Source organism: Ranitomeya variabilis, chromosome 2, assembly GCF_051348905.1.
Source record: "Ranitomeya variabilis isolate aRanVar5 chromosome 2, aRanVar5.hap1, whole genome shotgun sequence".
Taxonomy (NCBI): domain Eukaryota; kingdom Metazoa; phylum Chordata; class Amphibia; order Anura; family Dendrobatidae; genus Ranitomeya; species Ranitomeya variabilis.
In genome coordinates this window covers 732,302,020-732,329,012 of record NC_135233.1, presented here as the reverse complement: position 1 = coordinate 732,329,012, position 26,993 = coordinate 732,302,020, and the positions used below count along the sequence as shown (strand labels likewise).

Here is a 26,993-nt window from a genome sequence, read left to right as displayed (position 1 = left end):
AAGAAAGCAATCCAAAAAAGGCAGACGTCTCTGTCAGAGAAAGCGCTTTCTCTGGCAGAGACATCTGCATTTTTTGGATTGCTTTTTTCGGGGGTTTCTTACATTTACCCTAATTGTAGGGATGCTCTGTGCTGGTTCTCCAAAACAGTTTTTTTTCTTCCTTAGGCCTCTTTCACACCAGCGTCGTACGACGCACGTTGCAATGCGTCGTTTTGGAAAAAAAACGCATCCTGCAAAATTGCTTGCAGGATGCGTTTTTCTCCATAGACTTGCATTTGCGACGCATTGCCACACGTCGCAACCGTCGTGCGACTGTTGCGTCGGACCGTCGGCACAAAAAAGCGTTGCATGTAACGTTTTTTGGTGCGTCGTGCCCGTCTTTTCCGACCGCGCATGCACGGCCGGAACTCCGCCCCCACCTCTCCGCACCTCACAATGGGGCAGTGGATGCGTGGAAAAACTGCATCCGCTGCCCCCGTTGTGCAGTGCTTTCACAGTATGCGTCGGTACGTCGCATTACGGCGTTCGTCGTACGACGCTAGTGTGAAAGTAGTCTTATTTGGTCCCTTTTAGGGCATACTAGGGAATACAGATGTGCAACCACCATTAATATATGTATTTAGCTGTAATGCAACCCACCATTCCAAATATGAATTGTAATCCACCACTGTGCCCCCAATAACTATGAATAGACACTTTTTCCACCCAATAAATATATAAATAAATTAGCACCTGTACTCTTTCCACCAATTCATTACCAGTCACTACATCCTCAACGCCTCCCACTGTACCTCCCGCTCCCCTGATTTAATATATTTACATGCCTTTTCGGCCCCAATTCATTGTCATGTCTTCTCTCTCTCCCACCCACACCCTCTATTCATTATCAACTGCTTTCTACCACATTCAGTATATCATTTTCTTTCTCCCACCCTCATTACATCATTTGCTGTTCCCCTCCTCCACTCACTTCATTATTTGCAGTTCCCCTCACCCCACTCACTCCATCATCTGCAGTCCCCATCCCTCCCACTCCATCATTTGCAGTCCCTCTCCCTTCATCATTTGCAGGCCACCTCAGCCACTCACTTCATCATTTGCGGTCCTCCTCCATCATTTGCGGTCCCCCTCCCCTCTTATTTCATCATTTGCAGTGCTCCTCCCTTGATCATTTGCAATGACACTCCTCTCACCCACTTCATCATTTGCAGTCCCCCTCCCCTCTTAATTCATTTGCAGTGCTCCTCCCTTGATCATTTGCAATGACACTCCTCTCACCCACTTCATCATTTGCAGTCCCCCTCCCCTCTTAATTCATTTGCAGTGCTCCTCCCTTGATCATTTGCAATGCCACTCCTCTCACCCACTTCATCATTTGCAGTCCCCCTCTCCTCTCTCTTCATCATTTATGGTTCTTCTCACCCATTTAATTAATTTTATAAAGAAAAGAAAAACTTTTTCATACTTACCTCACTGACAATTACCTGCAGTTGCAACTCTGGTATTCTGGCTGCAATTACATGCTGCCACGTACGCGATGACATCATCGCATGTGTGCCGTCACCTGACCAAAGGAGGAAGGAGCTGGAGCTGTGCAGCCTTTCAGGTTTGACAGCCGTGGAGCTTCAGGCAAGCTCCCAGCGCCCTTTGTTAAACCTTGGGGCATGGAGAGCAAAAGCATAAGAGGGGGGGCCCAGACCCAGTACTTCTGCTTACCAAGCCCCATACAGCAGTAAGGGCAGTAATGCCCTGATGGTGGCCCTGCACACAGGAGACTAGTCAGACAGGCGAGTCCCGGGTGGTTTCTCCCCGCCTACTGCACTTGAGAGAAGGCTCTCTCTCTATGCACTTCTTTAAGGAGAGACCTGTCACTCCAGGAGAGCGAGTGGAGAGAAGCCACTGGCGAACTGCCTGTCCGACTAGTCTGCCGTACTTCTATTTGCCAGGTAGATTTTAAAGTATGTTTTTGTCTGAAACCCTGCAGCATTTCAGGGTCAAATATACCAGGCTGAAATCATACAGCCCATGTCTGATACATGCTGATTGTTCATCATGTATCCATTTTCAGGTTCTCTTTAAATGTGGGAGAACTGTGAAAGCTTCGTTTGCAGAGGTATTCACATTTGTTGCTTTTGGAGGGCAGTATGTGAAATATCTGATTGCAGACCAACTGTGCATTTCTTCAAAGTCTTCTCTAAGATGTTCATTTTCAGCTCTTTTTCCCAGATGCTGCCAATCACAGCTCAGCAGCTGATCTAACAGTCTCAGACACAACACATAGCTGTGATTGATCGCATCTGGGAGAAAGGGGTGAAAGCACACATCAAATGTGAATATCTCTGCCATGGAGTGACATAGTGCAAAACGGAAATGAGCACATGAATCACAGGAGCGCAGGGATATTTACAAGGTATTTTAGTCAGTTTTATTTAGGCAAATGATATGTCCTCTTTAAGGGAGAAGTGAATGAAAGTTGTTTTACAATAACATGTTAAGGCTCTATGGAATAAAAAGGCTATAGAAACACTAAAATGTTAATGATTCTAGATGAAATGGAGCTTAGTATAGTGAAACCACAGACAACATGGTGCTGATGGGGGATGCTGAATGCATCACACTTTTGTCAGTATGTTGATTTGAAATTATAATGTACACCCCCTGATATGCCTTTAAATGGTGATACAGCTGAATGAAACATAGCATGTTAGAGCAAGGAAAATATACTCTAAACATTTTTAATACAATTTTTCATTTCAGATTATATCTTTTTAGTTTATAAATAAGTCTCCAATAAGCTATTTCTGCCATCATATTAAGTTGCCAGGGAATCTAGATAAGCCGTATGGTCTAGCGAGAAAATAGACTTGCTAGGCAGATGAAGATGGTATGCCAGAAGGCTGACCTGAATCAGAATCCAACTACAAATATGTACAAGAGAAAATGATAAGATGTGGTAACAGATTTCAACTGATGATTAGAATGTAACTTCTGTTTGGTAAACTAGCATTAATAAACCAATCTGTTTATGCAATTGCTAGTAAGGTAGCATGTCCCAAGGTATTAACAGTATTATAACACTGAAATAATGCCAAACAGACTTATAATAGCTACATTTTATTTGTATTGAAGCTACAATCATACGTACAATAAGAAACCATGGGTACATCAGATATATGGAAATACAAATGGCTGGGTGAATAGGATTATAAATCTAGTGGTATATAGTGTGTACTAAAATAATGAAAATGTTCAAATTTAAAGGCTAAGTATCCATACTGAGTAAACAATTACATATGTAAGCACAAGTTCGTAATGGAAGCACAATCAATAGGAAAGATGGTAGATATCAGTGTTATAAATACAACCAATGTAAAAAAAGATGGATACCTCAAAAGCCATAAAAGAAGCAAAACACTGTCAACAAAGCAAAATGTTATGTAACCATGATTACATATTTTTATACATACACCAATCCAAAGAACCACACCCAACATGCGTTTCGCTGAGCCTTCACCTGGGATCACTTCCATAAATAGCAGTCTATACTACTATACTTCTGATTGGCTACAGAGGTATGAGACATGGATAATGATATTTGTTTTTTTTCAGTCTGATGTGTAAATATGAGGCATATAAATATATATATTTACATTTTAAGAATAATACTACATTTATGTTTTTATTCACACAGTGGACCAAGCAGATCCATATGCGCATGTGGCTGCTTATCACTTTGACCAAATGCTTCAGAGATTTGGATCGCCTATTATAATTCTGAACCTTGTGAAGGTAAAAGAAAACAAAATTAATTGTGCTTGATTGTAATCTAATTTGAATCATAGCTAAAAGGATTGTCCGGGAGTTTTTAAATCTGACCAACAGTTGGAATTGTCAGAATATTAAAATAACCCATTACTTACCTATTCAATCGACCATCACTCCAGTGCTACCCCTGTGGTGGTCCCTTATGATGTCATGTTCTTCATTCATGTGATCTCTGTAAACAGTCCTTTTTATTACTGGAGGTATGCTTCCCATACAAATGTCGGCACTAAGCTAGGGATTTTTAACTTTGCAGTCAAACACCCACATTTTTAGTTTTTTGCTTTCCCCTTGTGGCTCGCCATTGGCTCCAGAGTACTCACGATAGTCATAGCCTTTTTAATGTCAGTGGAAAAGTGTCATAGTCATTCCCTATATGGACAACATGCTCATCAATGCCCTCTCTCACTTCTAGAATCTGGCATTTGTGCAGATTATCATGGGCATTCTGTTTTATTTGTCCTGGAGCATCAAAAGGCCGTTCCTTCTCAATTCTTTGTTTTAATGGGGATGCTATTTGATACTGCACAACAAAGAGAATTCCTTCCGGAAGACAAAACGATGACCCCACACATGCCAGATTCTGGATACTGAGTTGCCCGTATGAGAATACTGGTAAAGGTGTTTGCCTATATAAAACCCTCCTCTTTGCTCAGTTCTATACCTGGCTCATCCAGTTCACTTTTTTCTCCCGCTCTCCCTGGATCGTTTTATCATTCTGTCCTTTAAGGTCTGACATTCTCTCCTCTGGTGTATCTTTTTTCCTCTGATTTGACAGGGCCGGTTCTCCCTCCACCATTCACTGGCAAGTAGTGACAAAGTATATCTGCCTTTTAGGTTGGGAGTCACTTTTCTCTAATTCACTGTTCAGGGATGCTGGAATTTCCTGCCCATCAACATCATGGAGCACAGAGTCTTTTGGTTGTCTCTATGACAGGACAAACTTAGAAGTCTCCCAATCCACTTTCAGACTGATAGTGCCACAATAGTGGCATACTGTACATCAACTATTACTGCAGAATGCACAGCCAATTAGCCATATCAGAGGTTTCTAGATCCTCTCTTGGGTGGAACTCAAAGTCTTAGTGATATGAGAAGTCAACATAACCAGAACAGATTTTTGGGCAGCCGGGCACCCGACTTCATCTCAGTCACAAGCAACTGTCTACAGGAAAAGTGGTCTCTTCACTTATATGTTTTTGTTCAAATTTGCCAACAGTGGTGCAAATCAGACATTGATGGCATCCAGGATAGATTGTAGGTTCCCTCGATTTCTATCCAGGACCACCAATCAACTAGTGATCGCCTCTGACACACTGGCGATCCTGTGGTTGCACTTTGTTCTTCCCTACATTTTTTGTCTTGTTCCACTGCTTTCCACACTTCTCAAAGAAATTAAGGCAGAAGGTATTCCAGTCAATCCCATTGCTGCCGATTAACCCAGAAGTTTCTGGTACCTCAAGCCTCTCTTACCAAGTAATCCAAATCATTATCAAAGCACAAAAGCCCTCTTCATCTCGTATATACCATTGCTCCTGCTGGGCCTTTTTTCAATGGGGTGACCAGTTCCTTCTTTAATTCCCAAGGTACTCTCCACCTTACACCTCATCAAGAGGATAGTTTTGCATTTCTTTTGCCCTTTTACTGCTCATCGCAGAGTGAAATCCCTTAACAAGTTATGAATGGTCAGAGCCATAGGTCTGTACTAGAGATGGGCGAATCCGAACAGAAATGTTCGGCGTTCGTATCGGACAGTAACTTGTTCAGCCCTGATTGCCGAACACTGACTTTGTGCTGAAGTGTGGTGCAGTGTACTCGTAAGTACGTGGTGGCGCAGGAGAGAGATTTTTTTCTTTTCTTACCAGTTGGGTAATCATATTTTCAGTGGGGTTCGGTTCTGGTGAAAATTCAGGTAACGTTCTGGTACCCGGACTGAAATTTCTAAAAAGTTTGGGTCTGGTACCAAAACCTAAACTTAATCCGGTCCGCCCATCCCTAATCTCTACTTGTCTTCACAAATTTGTTTTAACATCTTCCGACCACCACCAATTTCAATTTTTCTGTTTTAATTTTTTCCTTCCATTTTCCAAAAGCCATAACTATTTTTTATTTTTCCATCAAGGTATCCATATGAGTGCATTTTCTTTGTGAGACGAATTGTAGTTTTGAAGTAGAGCATTCACTTTACCATATATTGTACTGAATGGTGTTGTTGGCTGTAGCAGTGATAAAATGCAATTCATTTTAGGTTTCACAGCATTTACTATACGTTAAAAATGACATAGTAACTTTATGCTGCAAGTTAAATCATTTTAGATTATCTAAATGTATTCAGTTTTTTTTTAATGTTTTTTGTCTTTAAAAAAACCCTAGTTTTTATTGGTACCATTTTGGGTTAGTGTAATGTTTTGACTTGTTTTTATTCTATTTATTTGAGGGGCTGAAAAAACTGCAATGAAAATCACAATGTTTAAAGTTCAGACTTTAACTGAATATTAGTGATGAGCAAGTGTACTTGTTGCACGGGTTTTCCCGAGCACGCTGAGGTGACCTCCGAGTATTTGTTAGTGTTCGGAGATTAAGTTTTCATCCCGGCAGCTGAATGATTTACAGCTATTTGCCAGCTTGATTACATGTGGGAATTCCCTAGCAACCAGGCAACCCCCACATGTACTCAGCCTGGCTGTTAGCTGTAAATCATTCAGCTGAAGCGATGAAAACTTAATCTCCGAACACTAACAAATACTCGGAGGTCACCCGAGCAACGAGTACACTCGCTCATCACTACTGAACATGTTTTTTATGTGATTAGAGAAAAAGTGGAATGATATAATTTTTGGTAACCCTATGTACCGTATATACTCGAGTATAAGCCGACCCCCCTCTAATTTTGCCACAAAAAAATAGGAAAACTTAATGACTCGAGTATAAGCCTAGGGTGGAAAATGCAGCAGCTACCGGTAAATTTCAAAAATAAAAATAGATACCAATAAAAGTAAAATTAATTGAGATATCAGTAGGTTGTGTTTTTGAATATCCATATTGAATCAGGAGCCCCATATAATGCTCCATACAGTTCATGATGGGCCCCATAAGATGCTCCATACAGTTCATGATGGGCCCCATAAGATGCTCCATACAGTTCATGGTGGGCCCCATAAGATGCTATTAAAATATGCCCCATATAATGCTGCACAAAGGTTAATAATGGCCCCATAAGATGCTCCATAGACACATTTGCCCCATACAGTACTGCATAAAGGTTAATAAGGGCCCCATAAGATGCTCCACAGAGATATTAGCCCCATATAATGCTGCACACATGTTGATTATGGCCCCATAAGATGCTCCAGAGATATTTGCCCCATTTAGTGTTGCACAAACGTTGAATATGGCTCCATAAGATGCTCCGTAGAGATATTTGCCCCATATACTGTTGCTGCGATTTAAAAAAAAAAAAAAATAAAAAAAAATGACATACTCACCTCTTGTCGCTCAGGCCCCCGGCACTTGCAAAACTCACTGATCCTCGTTCCGGCGCCGCTGTGCGCCGCTGTGTCTTTCGCGTCCTCTGCACTAACGTTCAGGCAGAGGGCGCAGACTAACCACGTCATCACGCCCTCTGACCTGAGCGTCACTGCAGACGATGCGGAAAACGGAGCGGCCCCCGGAACGAGGAAAGTTGAATATCGCGCAGTGCTCCCCCTCCCCATTATACTCACCTGCTCCCGGCGCAGTCCCTGCATCTCCGGTCTCTGGGCACTGACAGCTTCTTCCAGGGTCACCGTTACCGTTCACTACAGTAATGAATATGCTGCTCCACCCCTATGGGAGTGGAGTCGGGTCCATATTCATTACTGTAATGAGCAGTACCATGTGACCTCTCATCGCTGGAAGAAGCTGTCAGCGCCCAGAGACCGGAGATGCATTGACCTCGCCAGGAGCAGGCGAGTATGTCACAGCTGCCGCTCCCCCTCCTCCGCCGACCCTACCTGGTACAATGACTCGAGTATAAGTCAAGAGGGGCACTTTAAGCCTAAAAAAAATGGGCTGAAAATCTCGGCTTATACTCGAGTATATACAGTAAGTTAAACCTATGATTGCTGGACTGCTGTATGATAGTACAAGTTCAAAGATGGTGAACATTTAAGGTAGGCCACAGCTGCCATGACAACTGGCATGGGTGGACGGTGTGGGCCGGGGCAAGAGGCTAATAGGTGTGATGCCGGCCTTAGGTTTGCTAACGTATAAAAATATGGTCCGTTTTTTACGGCCGAGATACACAGAAAAGTTCCTGAACAGTGTTCCGTATGTCATCCGTATTCAATGCGAGGATGCGATTTTTTTTTCTCCATAAAGTATCCGTGTGTTATCCATATGGCATCCGTATTATATCCGTATGGCGAGATTTTCTCGCCAACTTGCAAAATGGACATATAATTGATCCATGGGCTCAAATATTCTTGAAAACATATATACAGTGTATATATATATATATATATATATATATACATATATATATATATATATATATATATATATATATATATATATATATACTCTGTGTGTATATATATATATATACTGTGTGTGTGTGTGTATATATATATATATATATATATATATATATATATACATATATATATACATATATATATACATATATATATATATATATATATATATATATATATATATATATATATATATATATATATATATATATATATATACATATACAGTTAGGTCCATATATATTTGGACAGAGACAACATTTTTCTAATTTTGGTTATAGACATTACCACAATGAATTTTAAACAAAACAATTCAGATGCAGTTGAAGTTCAGACTTTCAGCTTTCATTTGAGGGTATCCACAATAAAATTGGATGAAGGGTTTAGGAGTTTCAGCTCCTTAACATGTGCGACCCTGTTTTTAAAGGGACCAAAAGTAATTGGACAATTGACTCCAAGGCTATTTCATGAACAGGTGTGGGCAATCCCTTCGTTATGTCATTCTCAATTAAGCAGATAAAAGGCCTGGAGTTGATTTGAGATGTGGTGCTTGCATTTGGAAGGTTTTGCTGTGAAGTAAACATGCGGTCAAAGGAGCTTTCCATGCAGGTGAAACAAGCCATCCTTAAGCTGCGAAAACAGAAAAAAACAAGCCGAGAAATTGCTACAATATTAGGAGTGGCAAAATCTACAGTTTGGTACATCCTGAGAAAAAAAGAAAGCACTGGTGAACTCATCAATGCAAAAAGACCTGGGCGTCCACGGAAGACAACAGTGGTGGAGGATAGAAGAGTAATCTCCATGGTGAAGAGAAACCCCTTCACAACAGCCAACCAAGTGACCAACACTCTCCAGGAGGTCGGCGTATCAATATCCAAATCTACCATAAAGAGAAGACTGCATGAAAGTAAATACAGAGGGTTCACTGCACGGTGCAAGCCACTCATAAGAATCAAGAATAAAAAGGCTAGACTGGACTTTGCTATAAAACATCTAAAAAAGCCAGCACAGTTCTGGAAGAACATTCTTTGGACAGATGAAACCATGATCAACCTCTACCAGAATGATGGAAAGAGAAATGTATGGCGAAGGCGTGGTACAGCTCATGATCCAAAGCATACCACATCATCTGTAAAACACGGCGGAGGCAGTGTGATGGCTTGGGCATGCATGGCTGCCAGTGGCACTGGGTCACTAGTGTTTATTGATGATGTGACACAGGACAGAAGCAGCCGAATGAATTCTGAGGTATTCAGAGCCACACTGTGTGCTCAGATCCAGCCAAATGCAGCCAAACTGATTGGTCGTCGTTTCATCCTACAGATAGACAATGACCCAAAACATGAAGCCAAAGCAACCCAGGAGTTAATTAAATCAAAGAAGTGGAATATTCTTGAATGGCCAAGTCAGTCACCTGATCTCAACCCAATTGAGCATGCATTTCACTTGTTAAAGACTAAACTTCAGACAGAAAGGCCCACAAACAAACAGCAACTGAAAACCACCGCAGTGAAGGCCTGACAGAGCATCAAAATGGAGGAAACACAGCGTCTGGTGATGTCCATGAGTTCAAGACTTCAGGCAGTCATTGCCAGCCAAGGGTTTTCAACCAAGTACTAAAAATGAACATTTTATTTAAAATTATTGAATCTGTCCAATTACTTTTGGTCCTTTTAAAAACAGGGTGGCACATGTTAAGGAGCTGAAACTCTTAAACCCTTCATCCGATTTTAATGTGGATACCCTCAAATGAAAGCTGAAAGTCTGAACTTCAACTGCATCTGAATTGTTTTGTTTAAAATTCATTGTGGTATTGTCTATAACCAAAACTAGAAAAATGTTGTCTCTGTCCAAATATATATGGACCTAACTGTATATATACACTCATAGACACAGATATTAATAGCCTAGAGAGGGACCATGATTATTGGTCCCCCCCCGGTTGAAAACATCTGCCTTCAGCCACCCCAGAAAAGGCGCATCTGTAAGATGTGCCTATTCTGGCAGTTAGCCTCTCTTCCCACTGCCCTGTGGCATTGGCATATGGGGTAATAAGGAGTTAATGCCACCTTGCTATTGTAAGGTGACATTAAGCCTGGTTAATAATGGAGAGGTGTCATTAAGACACCTAACCATTATTAATCCAATAGTAGGAAATGGTTAATATAACACACACACATTAAGAATAAAGTATTTTACTGAAAGAATGAAACACACAGGTTTTTAATATCTTTATTGTACACTCAATCCAAAGCGAAGCCTTCATTCTATAATGGATAGGTGTCTTATTGACACCTCTCCATTATTAACCAGGCTTAATGTCACATTACAATAGCAAGGTGACATAAACCCTTTATTACCCTATATGCCAATCCCACAGGGCAGCGGGAAGAGAGGATAAGTGCCAGAATAGGCGCATCTTACAGATGCGCCTTTTCTGGGGTGGCTGGGGGCAGATGTTTTTAGCCCGGGAGGCCAATAATCATGGTCCCTCTCTAGGCTATTAATATCTGCCCTCAGTCACTGGCTTTCCCTCTCTGGTGGAGAAAATTGCGTGGAAGCTCACGCCAGTTTTTCAGTGAATTAATTCTTTAATTTAACACCTACAGCTCCCAAAATTTAGACACAAACACTTAAAACATTATTAGTGAGGAATATGTAAAAATATAACGGATATGAAATGGTTTACTGTATGTAAACCATGTCTCATATCCTGTCGGGTTCGGTAAGGACTTAGCAAAAGCCGTCAATTGAATTACCGGCTTTTCTGCTTTCTAGCCCTGTGTTAAATAAATAAATATATATATATATATATATATATATATATATATATATATATATATATATATATATATATATATATATATATATATATATATATATATATATATATATATCAAAAAAAGGAAAGCAGCACAAAAAAACAGAAAAAAATAGTGGACTTAATTGCCTGAATGGCGTAGCGACGTTTCGGATGTAATATCCTTTCTCAAGCTTTCTTGGCTTGAGAAAGGATATTACATCCGAAACGTTCAGGCAATAAAGTCCACTATTTTTTTTCAGTTTTTTTGTGCTGCTTTCCTTTTTTTGATTATATCGTTGGGGACCATTGGATTGCTGGTTGGGAGAGCTTTGCATGACATTTGAGGTATTTTTTGGATGCTGTTCCAATTTTTTCTATCTATCTATCTATCTATCTATCTATCTATCTATCTATCTATCTATCTATCTATCTATCTATCTATACTATCTAATCATATACTTATCTATTTTATTTTTAACCTGTCAGTGTGATTTTACTGTACACTGCACTGAATTGCCGGCTTTTCTATAGGACACCGGTGCGTATTTCCCGCAAGTCGCACTGATGTTCCGTGCGGTGTGCGAGTTTTTCTCGCACCCATAGACTTTCATTGTTGTATTTTTGGAGGAATACACTGACAATCGAAGCATGCTGCGATTTTCTCAGCCCGTAAAATACGGCCGAGAAATATATGGCTGATGGGAGCTGCCCCATAGAGAAACATTGGTCTGAGTGCAATGCGTTGTTTTTGTGCCCCTCACTCGTCCCTATTTCTCTCTAGTGTGACGCCGGCCTATCCCCTCTGTTAACCACTTGTTCTTTTGGAATTTATTGTAATCGTGGCATTTAAGGAGTTAAACTGCATCAGTCAGTGCTAGCTGTAGTTAGAAATAGGTGAAAGCTGTATAACACTGTCAACACTGGACTTGTATACATAAGGACCCGGAATGTATTATACACTGCTCAAAAAAATAAAGGAACACTAAAATACCACATCGTGGATATCAATGAATGAAATATTTCAGTTGTAAATCTTTATCCCATGGAGGTCTGGATTTGGAATGATACTCAAAATCAAAGTGGAAAATCAAATTACAGGCTGATCCAATTTCAGTGGAAATGCCTCAGGACAAGGGAATGATGTTCAGTTGTGTGTATGTTGCCTCCATGTGCCTGTATGACCTCCCTACAATGCCTGGGCATGCTTCTAATGAGTTGGCGGATGGTCTCCTGAGGCATCTCCTCCCAGACCTGGACTAAGGCATCCGCCAACTCCTGGACAGTCTGTGGTGCAACGTGACGTTGTTGGATGGTGCGCGACATGATGTCCCAGATGTGTTCAATCGGATTCAGGTCTGGGGAACGGGCGGGCCAGTCCATAGCTTCAATGCCTTCATCTTGCAGGAACTGCTGAAACAATTCAGCCACATGATGTCTGGCATTGTCCTGCATTAGGAGGATCCCATTGCCAACCGCACCAGCATATGGTCTTACAAGGGGTCTGAGGATCTCATCTCTGTACCTAATGGCAGTCAGGCTACCTCTGACAAGCACATGAAGGGCTGTGCGGCCCTCCAAAGAAATGCCACCCCACACCATTCCTGACCCACTGCCAAATCGGTCGTGCTGAAGGATGTTGCAGGCAGCAGATCGCTCTCCCCGGCGTCTCCAGACTCTGCCACGTCTGTCACATGTGCTCAGTGTGAACCTGCTTTCATCTGTGAAGAGCACAGGGCGCCAGTGGCAAATTTGCCAATCCTGGTGTTCTGTGGCAAATGACAATCGTCCTGCATGGTGTTGGGCTATGAGCACAACCCCCATCTGTGGACTTCAGGCACTCATCCTCGTGGAGTCTGTTTCTAACCGTTTGTGCAGATACATGCACATTTGTGGCCTGCTGGAGGTCATTTTGCAGGACTCTGGCAGTGCTCCCCCTGTTCCTCCATGAACAAAGGCTGCGGTAGCGGTCCTGCTGCTGGGATGTTGCCCTCCTACAGCCCCATCCACGTCTCCTGGTGTACTGGCCTGTCTCCTGGTAGCGCCTCCAGCCTCTGGATGCTACGCTGACAGACACCGCAAACCTTCTTGCCACAGCTCGCATTGATGTGCCATCCTAAATGAGCTGCACTACCTGAGCCACTTTTGTGGGTTGTAGAGTTTGTCTCCTGCTACCATAAGTGTGAAAGCACAACCAACATTCAAAAGTGACCAAAACATCAGCTAGAAAGCATTGGTACTGAGATGTGGTCTGTGGTCCCCACCTGCAGAACAACTCCTTTATTGAGTGTGTCTTGATAATTGACAATAATTTCCATCTGTTGTGTATTCCATTTGCACAACAGCATGTGAAATTGATTGTCAAACAGTGTTGCTTCCTAAGTGGACAGTTTGATTTCACAGAAGTTTGATTTATTTGGAGTTATATTTTGTTGTTTAAGTGTTCCCTTTATTTTTTTGAGCAGTGTATTTGCACTTCACTTGTTTGAAGGGGTTAAAATGTTTTGGGTGTTATCTTCTAGTTGTTTATTTGGTATCCTCAATCATAGAAACAGAAATAAATGTGAATTAATGTAAATTTGCTCATAGTAAAAATATGTCCAGTTCATTCTGAAATACTAATATATAAATGTAAGTGGGGAAGACGCAATACACTGAAAAAGTGGTTTATTTATAGAGTCGGCTGCAAGACTCTGGATCACCCGGCTATGACATGTGACTTGTTAAGTGGTTTATTTTGTGTAACTCTTCTGTTATCGTGTGGGTGAAATGTGCTCTTTCATAGACTGCCAATACCAGGATTCCAGCATTAATGCATTTCTGGAATAATTGAAATTTGTGAATCCCTATTAAGCCCATTCCTGCTCTATTAGACAGCTTGTGCTCAGAAAGTTGTTTGTTTTTGTCTTGAAAGCTCAGGAACTTTTACAAACATGTGCTTGCATTGTAATCCATGCTGCGATGGAGCTTAAAGTCACCTTTGGCCATGAAGCAGTCTGTATTCTTTATTCTGATGTTCATAAGCTAGTTCAGTGCTGGGAAATGAGCTTTGCAATGCTGACCTAGTGTACAATGTGCAATAACTAGCTTTGGTCCTGTATTTTATGATTTTTATTTTCTTTCTCTATTACAGAAAACAGAGTCCTTTTTGTGCAATAGATATTCTGTGTCTGTGGTTTGATACAAATATTGCTAGAATCCAAAAATTAGACTGACACTTTGTAAAATATAATAGGGAATTGTGTTACGTCATCACATTGTCATGGAACTTGGTGTCCACTGAATCTACAGATAAACCTTTTAGAGTGTGGGTATTTTTCCATCTTTTATTCTTCTGACCTGCACCTTTTTTAATCTTGCTTGTATAATTTGTAGCAGCTTTGGAGGTATTGTTTTCTGACCGTTACCCAAGCTTAAAGGGAATCTATCAGCTAATTAAAGCTGCCCGAACTAAAGGTACAATGTATTCAAGACCGTCTCATGCTTTCAAAACATTTATGGTTTACTCTGAAATAGTGCCGAGTCCTAGAAAAAGTCATAGTTGGAAATGCAGCTGGGGACAAGGTGACAAGTCCCAGAAGCCTTCCCATGCTCAACTAGACTGCTCTGTCTCCCCCTATGTGTGTCAGTCTAGAGGAGCAGATGGAGACTTTCTTCTTGACTAGGAACCTCGGCCTCTCTCTTCACTCTGTTTTCCTCTGAAACACTGCGTTGTTTCAGTGTAACACAGGTATATAATCCAGGAGCCGGTGTCTGATACATGGTGCCCTGTGGTTCCAGCAGAATTGAACAACTTTCAGGTTCCTTGTTAAAATTCCTTTTTCTAACGTTTGACTCTCTTGGTTCCCCATGTTTGTTTTCACACTGAATTTAATGCGGTGTCTAATGTATAACAGTATGGGAGCTGTACGCTTGCAAAATGAAAGAATTGCTGCTAAATCATAGCTCTTTTATTCAGCATCCCGAAGGACAGCTCATAAAGTTTTATAGCAATATCTGGAGATTGCTTTAATATGAAATAAAATACGCGGAGATGATTTATTAGTTTCAACCCCACAAATGCGGATGCCTCCTCACCTACTCATTTATAATTTTGCATTATCTCGAAATTAGTCGTCTTAATTTCATGCACAACTTCTACTATTGTCATAGCAACTGTCTATGCGGGGATCTTCTCCAGGGACCGAGATTCTTTGAAATGTTCAGTCATTTACATTTTAGCGTTAGACTTCCAAGCGGCAAAAAGAAATATAGGAAAGTGCTAATAAGGCACTATATTGCCACTATTCTGTAGGAAAACTGCGCATATTGAAATTGGTATAGTTATGTATCTGAAAATGCTTAGTTTTACAGCTTCTGTTTCAGAAATTAGTGTTTTGCAGGTAATGTATAAAGAATATGTTCATGTTGGCATCATGATATTATTCCTAAGGGAACCAGGTAGATTCTGTAGACCAATTGTGGTTCTTGTATTGAAGGGTTATGAAGGTCAAATCTGTACATAATTTTATTTTCTCAATTTTTTTTCTTTATGTGGGCAGTCATCTTACCTGAGCTGTTACAGTAGGTACAGAAAGTATTCAGACCCCTTTAAATTTTTCACTCTTTGTTTCATTGCAGCCATTTGGTAAATTCAAAAAAGTCTCTTTCTGACCTCAGGCGGGATAGTACGTCCGAAGTCAGATCCCCTGCTTTGATGCCGGCTCCGGCAGTGAGCCCGCATCAAAGCCGGGACATGTCAGTTGTTTTGTACAGCTGACATGTGCCTACAATAGTGACGGGTGGAATCGCGATCCACCCGCCGCTATTAACTAGTTAAATTCCGCTGTCAAACGCTGACAGCGACATTTAAGGCTGCTTTCACACTAGCGTTGTTCGGCGGACATCAAAATGCGCCGTTACGACGCATCGATGGATGCGTCAAAAATAGTGAAAAACGCACGCAACGCATACAGTATTTCGACGGATCCATTGTAAATCCGCTAGACGGTTCCTTCGAAAAACTGGATCCGTTGTGTCCGTTTTTACCATCCGTTTTTATGACGGATCCGTTTCCCTGCCTAAAAATGGGAGTCTCCTAAATGTGATTGGCTACTGGAAAATAGGGAAAACTATATATTGACTGTTTTTACAGCCCATCTTTGAAAGGGTTTAGAGAAAGTGGCAAAGATGGAGCAAGTGCTTGTGAGGATTGCGAACGTAGTTACTGATGTGATTTTTGAGACGAATCGGCTGGATATAATGGTTCGGGAGAAGGAGGCGGCAGCAGCAAGATGGAGGATGCTTCAACCTCGACGTCGCAGACTATGGATTCATCCCATTAATGCACTGCGGATGACCCGTGGCGTCTATTCTACTCTGTACATGGAGTTGCGCCAGAACCCGGATACATTTTTTAATTATGTTCGGATGAGGCAGGAGCATTTTGATTTGTTGCTGGAACAAGTTGGGGATGTCATCCAAAGGCAGGACACACGCATGAGGCTTTCCATTTCACCGGCGGAGCGGCTGATGGTGACCCTGCGGTAAGCTTATTAATATATATATTTTTTTTAATCATTGTTCATATTTAATGCCATGTAATCATGTTTTAACCTATGTGAACATGCTGCAGAAAATACTGCGCTGAAACACAGCGTTGCATTTTCTCCAGCATGTTGTTTTTTTATTGTTTGGGGCCATTCCACATTTTTTTAACACCTGCTGCATAATAGGAATGCACAGATGTAAAACTGCTGTTTTTAATGAGCACTACAAGAGAACTAAAACTTCCGCAGTGCCATTTATCGAAACTTAAAAAAAAAATAAATGTAATATTTGTGTACATTGCTTAAAAATGTTATGTGAGTCTTTGATTTTTACTAACATTTTTATTTGTTTTCCGCAGATTCCTGGCGACAGGAGAATCCATGACTTCACTACACCGCCAGTTCCGCCTTGGAATATCAACTATTTCCGGAATTGTAAAAGTGACCTGCCTAGCTATATGGGATACCTTGCATATGGAGTACATTCCACAACCGACAAAGGACATCTGGCTTTCAAGTGCAGAACTGTTTGAGAAACTGTGCCATTTCTCAAACTGCTTGGGTGCCGTAGATGGCAAACGCATCCGTACTGCAAAACCGGCAGGATCAGGCTCAGAGTACTTCAACTACAAGAAGTACTTTTCTATCGTACTCATGGCCATTGCAGATGCCAACTGCAAATTTCTGGCTGTGGACATTGGAGGCTATGGTCGGTCCAACGACTCCCAAGTCTTCAAAACTTCACTGATGGGCCGATGTTTGTATGGAGACACGTATGACTTTCCACCAGCAAGAGCACTCCCGGGAACAACTGGACCACTTATGCCTTATGTCTGTGTGGGTGATGAGGCCTTCCAGTTGTCCCCACATCTCCTAAAACCGTATTCAAGCAGAGACTTAACCAGAACACAAAGAGTTTTCAATTACCGCTTAACAAGAGCAAGAAGAGTGGTGGAGTGTGCATTTGGCATTCTCACTGCAAAGTGGCACGTGCTTCTCACCGCTATAAGACTGCATACACAAACAGTGTATGAGGTTGTGAAGGCCTGTGTGGTCCTGCATAACTATGTACTTTCAAAGGAGCCTGTTTCCGTGGATGAGGAGGACTTGGAGACCACCCTGTGGGATTACCACAGCAGCTATGTACGTTCCGCCGGTTCTGTTTCCACAATGAGGGACCACTTTGCAGAGTATTTTGTGTCACCTGTGGACAGGGTTCCATGGCAAAAGAACATTGTGTGACATCTTTCTTTCATGTCTCTGTGATTTATGTTTCTGTACAAAGTTTTTTTTTTACACCAACTTTTAATAATTAGTTTCCAAAACTTTGGGATATTTTGGGTAATAAACCAAATGTTATACCTTCTAACGTGTTGCGTGTAATGTTTTTGTACATTTAGTTTGCTTACTTTTAAATGAAGGCACTTCACAAAAAATTGTTTTTAAACCAAACCAAATTTTATTTTACATACTACAATATAATAAAATTTTGTCATAACTTTTTTTATAAAAAAAATTTTTGGTAATCATTTTTTTTTTGTTGGTAAACCTTTCTTTGGTTATACTTTTTTTTTTTTTTTTTTTTTTTTTTGGGGTAAACTTATATTTTTTTAGTAAACCTTTTTTTGTAAACAATTTTTTTTATTTAATCCATTTTTTTTGTAAACCATTTTTTTTTTGGAAAACATTTTTTTGTAATTTTTTTTTTTCTTTTAAATATAACCGCAAATACAACAAATGCAACACATTACAAATCTGTAAAGTGTTGGGTGGAGATACTAGCGGAGGGGCTGGAAGGTTGGACCACGTCGATAGGTGGGGAAAGCCTACTGGGTTGGGGTGTAGTGGAAGGGGGGAAAAACAGGAGGCTGAGCAGGGGCGGGTGTTGTTGGGATAGGTGGAACACTAAATGGGGAAGAAAAGGTGGACAAGGAAGAAAACATTGGGGAAGACACTGGGATTTGGGGCCGGGATGGGAATTAGGACTGTGTTTGGTATTGCGCCTGGGGTAGGAATTGGGACTGTGTTTGGTATTGGGCCTGGGCTGGGAATTGGGACTGGGCTGGGAATTGGGACTGGGCTGGGAATTGGGACTGGGCTGGGAATTGAGACTGGGCTGGGAATTGAGACTGGGCTGGGAATTGAGACTGGGCTGGGAATTGGGACTGGGCTGGGAATTGGGACTGGGCTGGGAATTGGGACTGGGCTGGGAATTGGGACTGGGCTGGGAATTGGGACTGAGCTGGGAAAGTTTTAGTGGCTGTGTGGGGAGGTGTGGGAGTTTGGGCTCGGGACATGACCCGCAGTAGAGCAGCATGGCAGTAGTGCATTACCTGCATCTGCTGGTCAAGAGTAAGCTTTTCCATGCTCCTGAGCATTGATTGGAAAAAAAGGTTGCTTGGAGCTTGACTTGCATCTGAATGCATCCTATCCAAGCGACTGCTCTTTTCACTGATGCGTGCTTGCACCATGTTGAACCCAGCAGTCACTTGCTCTCCCAAAATTTTGAAAGAGCTTTGGAAGGCTGCATTCAGATGCAATAACTCAGGAGCATAGCTCCTTTCCGGACCCCTCTGTCGCTGCCGCCACGAACCTAATGGTGGTCTAGAGGTGGCAGGATCAGAGGGGTGTGGTAAAGGGAACGCTACGTCTTGACCAGCAGCTTCAAGTAACGAAGGCTGCAATGCTGCTCCAGTGCTTTCGGCGGTGGAAGTGGATGGGGCAGAGGTACCGGAAGGGCCAGACGAGGGGTCAGAGGGGTGGGGTCTACCGACGTGGCCCTCGGTGGCGGACTCCTGAGAGATCGCTCCAGCGGGGTCCACGGTAGATGCAGGCGCCCGATGACTACAGACGGTGCTGTGAAATAGGAAAAAAAAACAATTAATATATTGATAGGGGAAAAGCCCTGACTGAAACCAAAAGTTATACAGGTAAAATTGGTGATTTATTCAATGGGCTATTGAATACTTACACTCTACTCAGCATAGTTTCCCTGAGGAAGGACAGGGCACGGCTATATTTATACCGAGTCCTTCTCCGATGTGCTGAGCCACTCGGGGCCTGCATCTCCTCGTTAAACTCCCTCTTGAAGCGATCGCTGAGTGACCGCCACCGCTTCCTAACCCTTTCACCTGTGAAGACAAGAATGAAATTTAAAAAAGGGTTAATTACAAAACCTTCCATTCAGCTCAAAACATTACTGAAAAGTGAATACTTACATTCTTGAGTCTGCTGCCTTGGCGCAAGTTCCTCCCACCGCGGCAATACGTTCCGGCATACTTCCTCCCAGAGCCGACGGGTCACATACGTATCAGAATGCCTGCGGTCAGCCATATTCCACAGTGGCTCCCGCTCGCGGACCTCCTCAATGAGGCGGTCCACATCAATTCCAATGTCCTCCCCATCTGAGTCGGGAGCACTCTGTGAAGACTGAAAATAAAAAAAAAATAAAAAAATTAATACACTGAAACCAAAAACTACAAATAGAAAAAAAAATAAATGAAAAATTACTCACTGCTGGCTGACCGCGGCGGCAACCACCACGCCGACTCTGGGAGCGGCTGGGAGGATCCTCCTGGCATTGGCCAGAATGTGCAGCAGACTAAAACAAAAGAAAAATGGTTATCTTTGATGTAGGCATATGTTGTATGTGTACAGTGATGTATGATGATTTTTTTTTGTCTTGGGTGCACTGTGATGGGTGAAGCAACTGTTTCGACACAACTTACACTCTGTGCGCCAGCTCCTGGCATTTCTCCACCCATCTCGTCCCCTCCTGAGAGGCCCTCGGCTGCTTCAGCTTCCTGTGAAAACATAATGCATATAGTGATTAACAGAAATTTTAACTATATAACACCAAAAAAATAAAAAAAATTTTTTAACTGACCGCTACACGCTCTCTCTCTGGAGGAGGGCTATCAGAAGAGGACATTCTTGCTGTGGTCCCTGGTGGCTCTGTAAGTAAAAATACACTTGTAATCTGCTATACACATTGAATTGGCAGATTTAGGGTCTTCAAAACTTACATCTGGAAATAGGCTTGCTGTGTGTGCACGTCGTGGTGGTCCCTTGTTGCCTTGCAAAGGTGGCTGTGGTCCCTGGTGGCTCTGTAAGTATAAAAAATTCATAGTTAGACCCACCCCCCAAACTCATCTAAAAGATTTAATAACCACCCTGCTCAAATTATGTGAGCAATGTTCATGCAGGCCAACACCAACAGTTTTGAGAAACAAACACAAAAACAAATAGACCCAAGGCACACCAGTCTGAGCTGGATTACCTACTTCAATAGTATGTGCAAGCTGTAAAACCTTTTCCACCCACCCCAAAAAAAACCTTTCAAAATTGAAAGGCCTAAACACATGTGAAAATGTATTGACCACATATGTGATTTTAAAATATCCCTTTAAAAATTACTAAAAAAACCCCCACCTTTTAAAATTTAACAATTACCTTTTTTATTAAAAAATAAACCCTCAACCAACTCTATTGCATGTGTGGCCATTTGTACATACACCAGTTTTAAATTTACCTTTGTGAAATGATACTACGGACATTTATATAAAACATTTTATTAATTCTTTTTTAATTTCCTTTTTTTTACCATCACAATTAGGAGCTAAAATTCTCTTTATTTTAAATACAAGTGCATCAACTGGAAATGGTTTCAACAGTAAAACAAAAAAAAAACTTGAAAGAAAAAAAAAAAAAAATACGCAAGACACGCTCACACACTGAAACCACATGCTGCACAGACCACAATACTTGGTAAATACATCACATAAAAAAAAATGCCCGGGCACTCACCCAGTTGCATGGACGCATGCACCCGCAATCACCTAGACGCACGCACACATGCATGAAAGCACACAGGTGCATGCACAACGAATGCACACGCACAAAAGCACACAGGCGCAGGCATGACACAGGCGCAGGCATGACACAGGCGCAGGCATGACACAGGCGCAGGCATGACACAGGCGCAGGCATGACACAGGCGCAGGCATGACACAGGCGCAGGCAGAACACAGGCGCAGGCAGGACACAGGCGCAGGCAGGACACAGGCGCAGGCAGGACACAGGCGCAGGCCTGACACAGGCGCAGGCCTGACACAGGCGCAGGCAGAACACAGGCGCAGGCAGAACACAGGCGCAGGCAGAACACAGGCGCAGGCAGAACACAGGCGCAGACAGAACACAAAAGCACACAGCCGTACGCAAACACACACAGATGCACACACACAGGCTTATGCAAACACACAGATGCACAAAAGCACACAGGCCGACCAAAGCACAAAGACGCACACAGACACGCACACACATGCAAAAATGGCAGGACTCCCACTGTCTGGATGCTGGCAGGCCTCAGGCTGTAGCTGGATGCTGGCTGTCTTCACAGTGGCAGGCCTCATGCTGGAGCTGGACTCTGGAAGGACGCTGGCTGGTGCAGGACGATGACAGGCCTCTGGCTGTATTCAGGTTTAGCTCTGGCTGTATTCAATACGTCATACAGACACAAACACATGCACACGCACACACAGACATGCACACAGACGCACGCAAAAATGGCAGTACTCACACTGGCTGGAAGGCTGCAGCTTGATGCAATCTTCTGGCAGCACAGTGAGGCCTCTGGCTGCCTAGGTTCTATAGCTGGCAGGCCTCTGGATGCTGGCTGGCTGGACAGATGCTGGCAGGCTGGGCAGATGCTGGCAGGCTGGGCAGATGCTGGCTGCTGTCTGTCTTCAGAATGGCTGGCTCTCTTCAGGCTAGTAGGAGTCTCACTGGCACATTTGGGGTTGAAGCCCAAGGCCAGGTTTATATAGATTTGTGTCTGGCCAATTGGCAACAAAATCCTGATTCTGAGCATGCTTAGTTTGAAAAAACTTATTGCAGCGCTGCATTCCGTCATACGTCGTGTCCCGACGCATCCTGCGCCCATAGGGTTCCATTCTAGCCAACGACGCATGCCGCAGGATGCGTCGCGACTCGTTTTCCCGGCGCAGACAAGAAAACGTTACAATAAACGTTTTTTCCTGACGACATGTCGCCAAATTCCGACGCATCCGTCGCACGATGTACACAACGCGTGTCAATCCGTCGCGATGCGTCGCCAATACAAGTCTATGGGAAAAAAACGCATCCTGCGGGAGATTTTGCAGGATGCGTTTTTTTCACAAAACGACGCATTTTGACGTCCGCCGAACAACACTAGTGTGAAAGTAGCCTAACTACCGCTTCCGGCCATCGGGCTGGAAATGAGTGCATCGCCGACCCCGGTCACATGATCGGGGGTCAGTGATGCGTCTGCATGACAACCTGAGGTCTCCTTGAGACCTCTATGGTTGTTGATGTTGGCTTGCTGTGAGCGCCACCCTGTGGTCGGCGCTCATAGCAAGCCTGTAATTCAGCTACATAGTAGCGATCTGATGATTGCTCCTTTGTAGCTGAGCCGATCAAGTTCTGACAGATTCTAGTCTCCCATGGAGGCTATTGAAGCATGGCAAAAGTAAAAAAAAAATGTTTAAAATATGAAAAAAAAATATATAAAAGTTTAAATCACCCCCCTTTCACCCCATTCAAAATAAAACAATAAAAAAAATAAAAAATACACATATTTGGTTTCGCCGCGTTCAGAATCGCCCGATCTATCAATAAAAAAAAGCATTAACCTGATCGCTAAACAGCGTAGTGAGAACAAAATTCGAATCGCCCAAATTTCCTTTATTTTGGTTGCCGCGACATTGCATTAAAATGTAATAACGGGCAATCAAAAGAACGTATCTGCACCAAAATGGTATCATTAAAAACGTCAGCTCGACACGCAAAAAATAAGCCCTAACCTGACCCCAGATCACGAAAAATGGAGACGCTACGGGTATCGGAAAATGACGCAATTTTTTTTTTCTTAGTGAAGTTTGGAAATTTTTTCTCACCACCTAGATAAAAAAGAAACTAGACATGTTTGGTGTCTATGAACTCGTAATGACCTGGAGAATCATAGTGGCAGGTCAGTTTTAGCATTTAGTGAACCTAGCTAAAAAGCCAAACAAAAAACAAGTGTGGGATTGCACTTTTTTTGTGCAATTTCACCGCACTTGGAATTTTTTTCCTATTTTCTAGTACACGACATGGTAAAACCAATGATGTCGTTCAAAAGTACAACTCGACCCGCCAAAAATAAGCCCCACATAGCCATATTGACGGAAAAATAAAAAAGTTATGGCTCTGTGAAGGAGGGGAGCGAAAAACGAACACGGAAAAACTGAAAATCCCAAGGTCATGAAGGGGTTACTTTACACTCTGCGCCCCATCTTGACTGAAAAAAAACAGAAATGTACACATTTTTGCAAATTTAATAAAAAAGAAAGACAGAAATAACACATGGTCATAAGTATTCAGATCCTATTTCTCAGACACTCATATTTAAGTCACATGCTGTCCATTTCCTTGTGAGCCTCCTTCTCCTGTGAACATGGGAAGCTTGGCATAGAGAGAGTTTTGTTGGGAGTTCACATCTCTTTTTCTATACTATTCTAGAATAACTAGGGGTTTTTTTTCTCCAGGCATTGCAAAGTTAGGAATTTTTGTAATATTCTTCTTTACCTTATTTTGTCTTCTTCTTTCACAAACATTATGCTGTAGTGATGTTTTGATAACCAGATGATGTTATTTTACAATCCTCTTTCAACTGCTGCTCCTCAAGATCAGTACACCATATTCAAACAGTCTATGTTCAGTGCTTTCCCTGTCTAAGGATCTTTGCTGCCCATCCCCTTATACAGTTAGGGGTATTCCTGTACTCTTAATTGAATATAATGTGCACAATTTGCTGAACAGCAGTTGAAAGAAGCTTCAAAAGGAGCATAAACTGGGCACTGAAGCAGCACTGCTGCATAGTGTTTGGGAGAGAAGGAAGCACAATAATGTAATGATATATATTACAAAATTAATAATTTTCTAATGCTTGGAATTTAATTTAAAAAGAATTAGTTACTAATTAAAGATTTTGACCAAAGATTTTGACCAATTTATCTTGTCAGTGCATATTTGCTCAAAAACTGACCAGCATTCCTATAAATAAGATGGCTGATGGTTGTCAGGTGAGTGACCACCCTCTTCTAATAGAAAAGCAGCTTTCTCATGTGATGTTTTTAAAAAATTATTTTAGGAGACTGACGGATTGTTCTGGACACATTCTCCACAAATAACATCCATTTTATGGACATAAATACTGTGTAGTTTATCAGGAAAGCTGCTTTTACAAGATAAAGTAGCCACTCTTACTATCACTTACTCAAAATCCGCATTTCCAAAATTGGTCCTCCCCTGCTGACTTCTATAGATGGCCGTACAGGGTTGTGAATACAGTTGTGAAGTTGTTAATGAATACCTATTACCAATCAATGACTGCCCTTTTATTTAATAAAACAGTGGACATCCCTAGATTGGTGATTATTTTCTGAAAATAATTCAGTAGAAAAAAACTCCTAGAACTAGCTCTAATGTACCCCCAAAGAGCCCTACTGCCTAGCAAAATTGTTTGTATCCCGGCATGCAGTGCCACAACACAATCCCACAACCCTTCACGGCTGCTCTTGCTGTGAATGAGCAAGATCTCTCTCTTTCCTCTAATCCAGGGTGCCATGTACTTTGGTACTCGGTTACCGAATAGTAACTGATCCAATGAAATTATCGTTCAGTAATTGCTTAATAAAGTACGCAACAGACCAAGCTTAGTTCAGAGTAAGAACTTGTTAAATCTTGCTCTTTCACTGTGAAAATGCCCTTGGTGAGTTGTTAGATCCCGTTCAGCATGCCTGGATCCCACAACCCAGAAAATTTGGCCAACTTTGCTAGAAAGTCATGCCCTTTCGGGGGGCATTAGGGTTACAATCTACTAAAATCACCAGTCTGGGAGAGCTCAGTGTGATTACAATCCATAGGTCCACTATTTAAACTTTTCCTGGAAAAACTATCTTATAAGTCTTGCAAATGAACAAGGGAGATACCTCACTGAGTAAAGAAAAATGAATGAAATATTTTTTAGAGATCTGAGATTATTTTTTAAACTTGGTATATACGGTACATAACAGATACTCCTAGTTGAGACTGGTATCTGATGTGTGAACTTTGAGGAGGTCCGAGTGCCAACCTATTTAGATTGCTTTTTTGTTTTCCTTTTTATTTTCCTTTATTTTTTTCTTGTAGCTGTTTGAATAATCTTTTGAAAAATGTTTGAGCCCTCAATGGGCAATCTGAGAAATCTGTTTCTTATATTCCTGTGAGACATAATCTATGGGTTCATTTGCATCAATGGTCAATGTGCATTCATTAGATGTCAACATTCGTAAAATGTTAATGTTTTTGGCAGTAAAGCAAATATTAATAAATATAACCATTAAAAAAGTGAGCAGCTGCAATTGCCTTCCATAGTCTGTCCATTTGTTTATTCTGTACCTGATCTCTGTGTTGCGGATCATAAGTAAGGGCTATATGGCATCATTATACTGATAATATAACGTGTGTGGTTGTAGTTGAACAATACGGTTTTTAAGGGACTGAGTATAATCATGGCTCAGGTTTCCTCTACTTGTTATCTGCTCATGTTATGTTGTCAATCTGTGATACATCCTCACAAATGGATATAAAATGTTTTCAAGACAGATGCTTCTCAGTTGGCTACAGGTTGTACGCTAGGGATGAGCTGCACCTCAATGGGGAAGGTGCAGCTGTGCTGGGGGAGAAAATGGCTAGAAGGTTGGAGGAGTGTTTAAACTAGGGATTGGGGGGAAAGTATTCATTTTATAGGAGGGGAAGATAGTGCAGGCAGAGACCTGGGCACAAATAAGGAAGTTGGGGGTGGCGGTGGCATGGGGGGTGGGGTTAGAACAGTTAATAATGTAAGAAAGAATAGAGGTACAGAGAGGAACATAAAGTGCATGTATACTAATGCAGAAGCCTCGCCAACAAAATGGAGGAATTAGAATTAATGTTGTTGGAGTATAATTATGACATTGTGGGGATATCTGAGACATGGCTGGATGAGAGCCATGACTGGGCTGTTAACTTGCAGGGCTATAGTCTGTTCAGAAATGACCGAATGGATAAGCGAGGGGGAGGGGTGTGTCTATATGTAAAATCATCCTTAAAACCCATCCTGCGTGATAATATAGGTGAATCTAATAAAAATGTAGAGTCCCTGTGGGTGGAGATAAGGGGAGGGGGAAAAATAATAAATTACTGATAGGGGTTTGTTATAAATCTCCAAAAATAATGGAAGCAATGGAGAATATCCTCATAAAGCAAATAGATGAAGCTGCGACTCAA

The 26,993-nt window shown here is 41.9% G+C and overlaps 1 protein-coding gene across 3 annotated transcripts in view; it reads left to right on the top strand.

Moving 5' to 3' along the window:
- Positions 1 to 26,993, top strand: part of FIG4 (FIG4 phosphoinositide 5-phosphatase) — a 613,672-nt gene that overhangs the window by 233,872 nt on the left and 352,807 nt on the right. For all 3 annotated transcript variants that reach the window (XM_077289568.1, XM_077289569.1, XM_077289567.1), the window contains one exon: positions 3,692 to 3,789. In XM_077289568.1, coding sequence (XP_077145683.1) covers positions 3,692 to 3,789 — 98 coding nt within the window. The remainder of the gene's footprint in view (positions 1 to 3,691; positions 3,790 to 26,993) is intronic.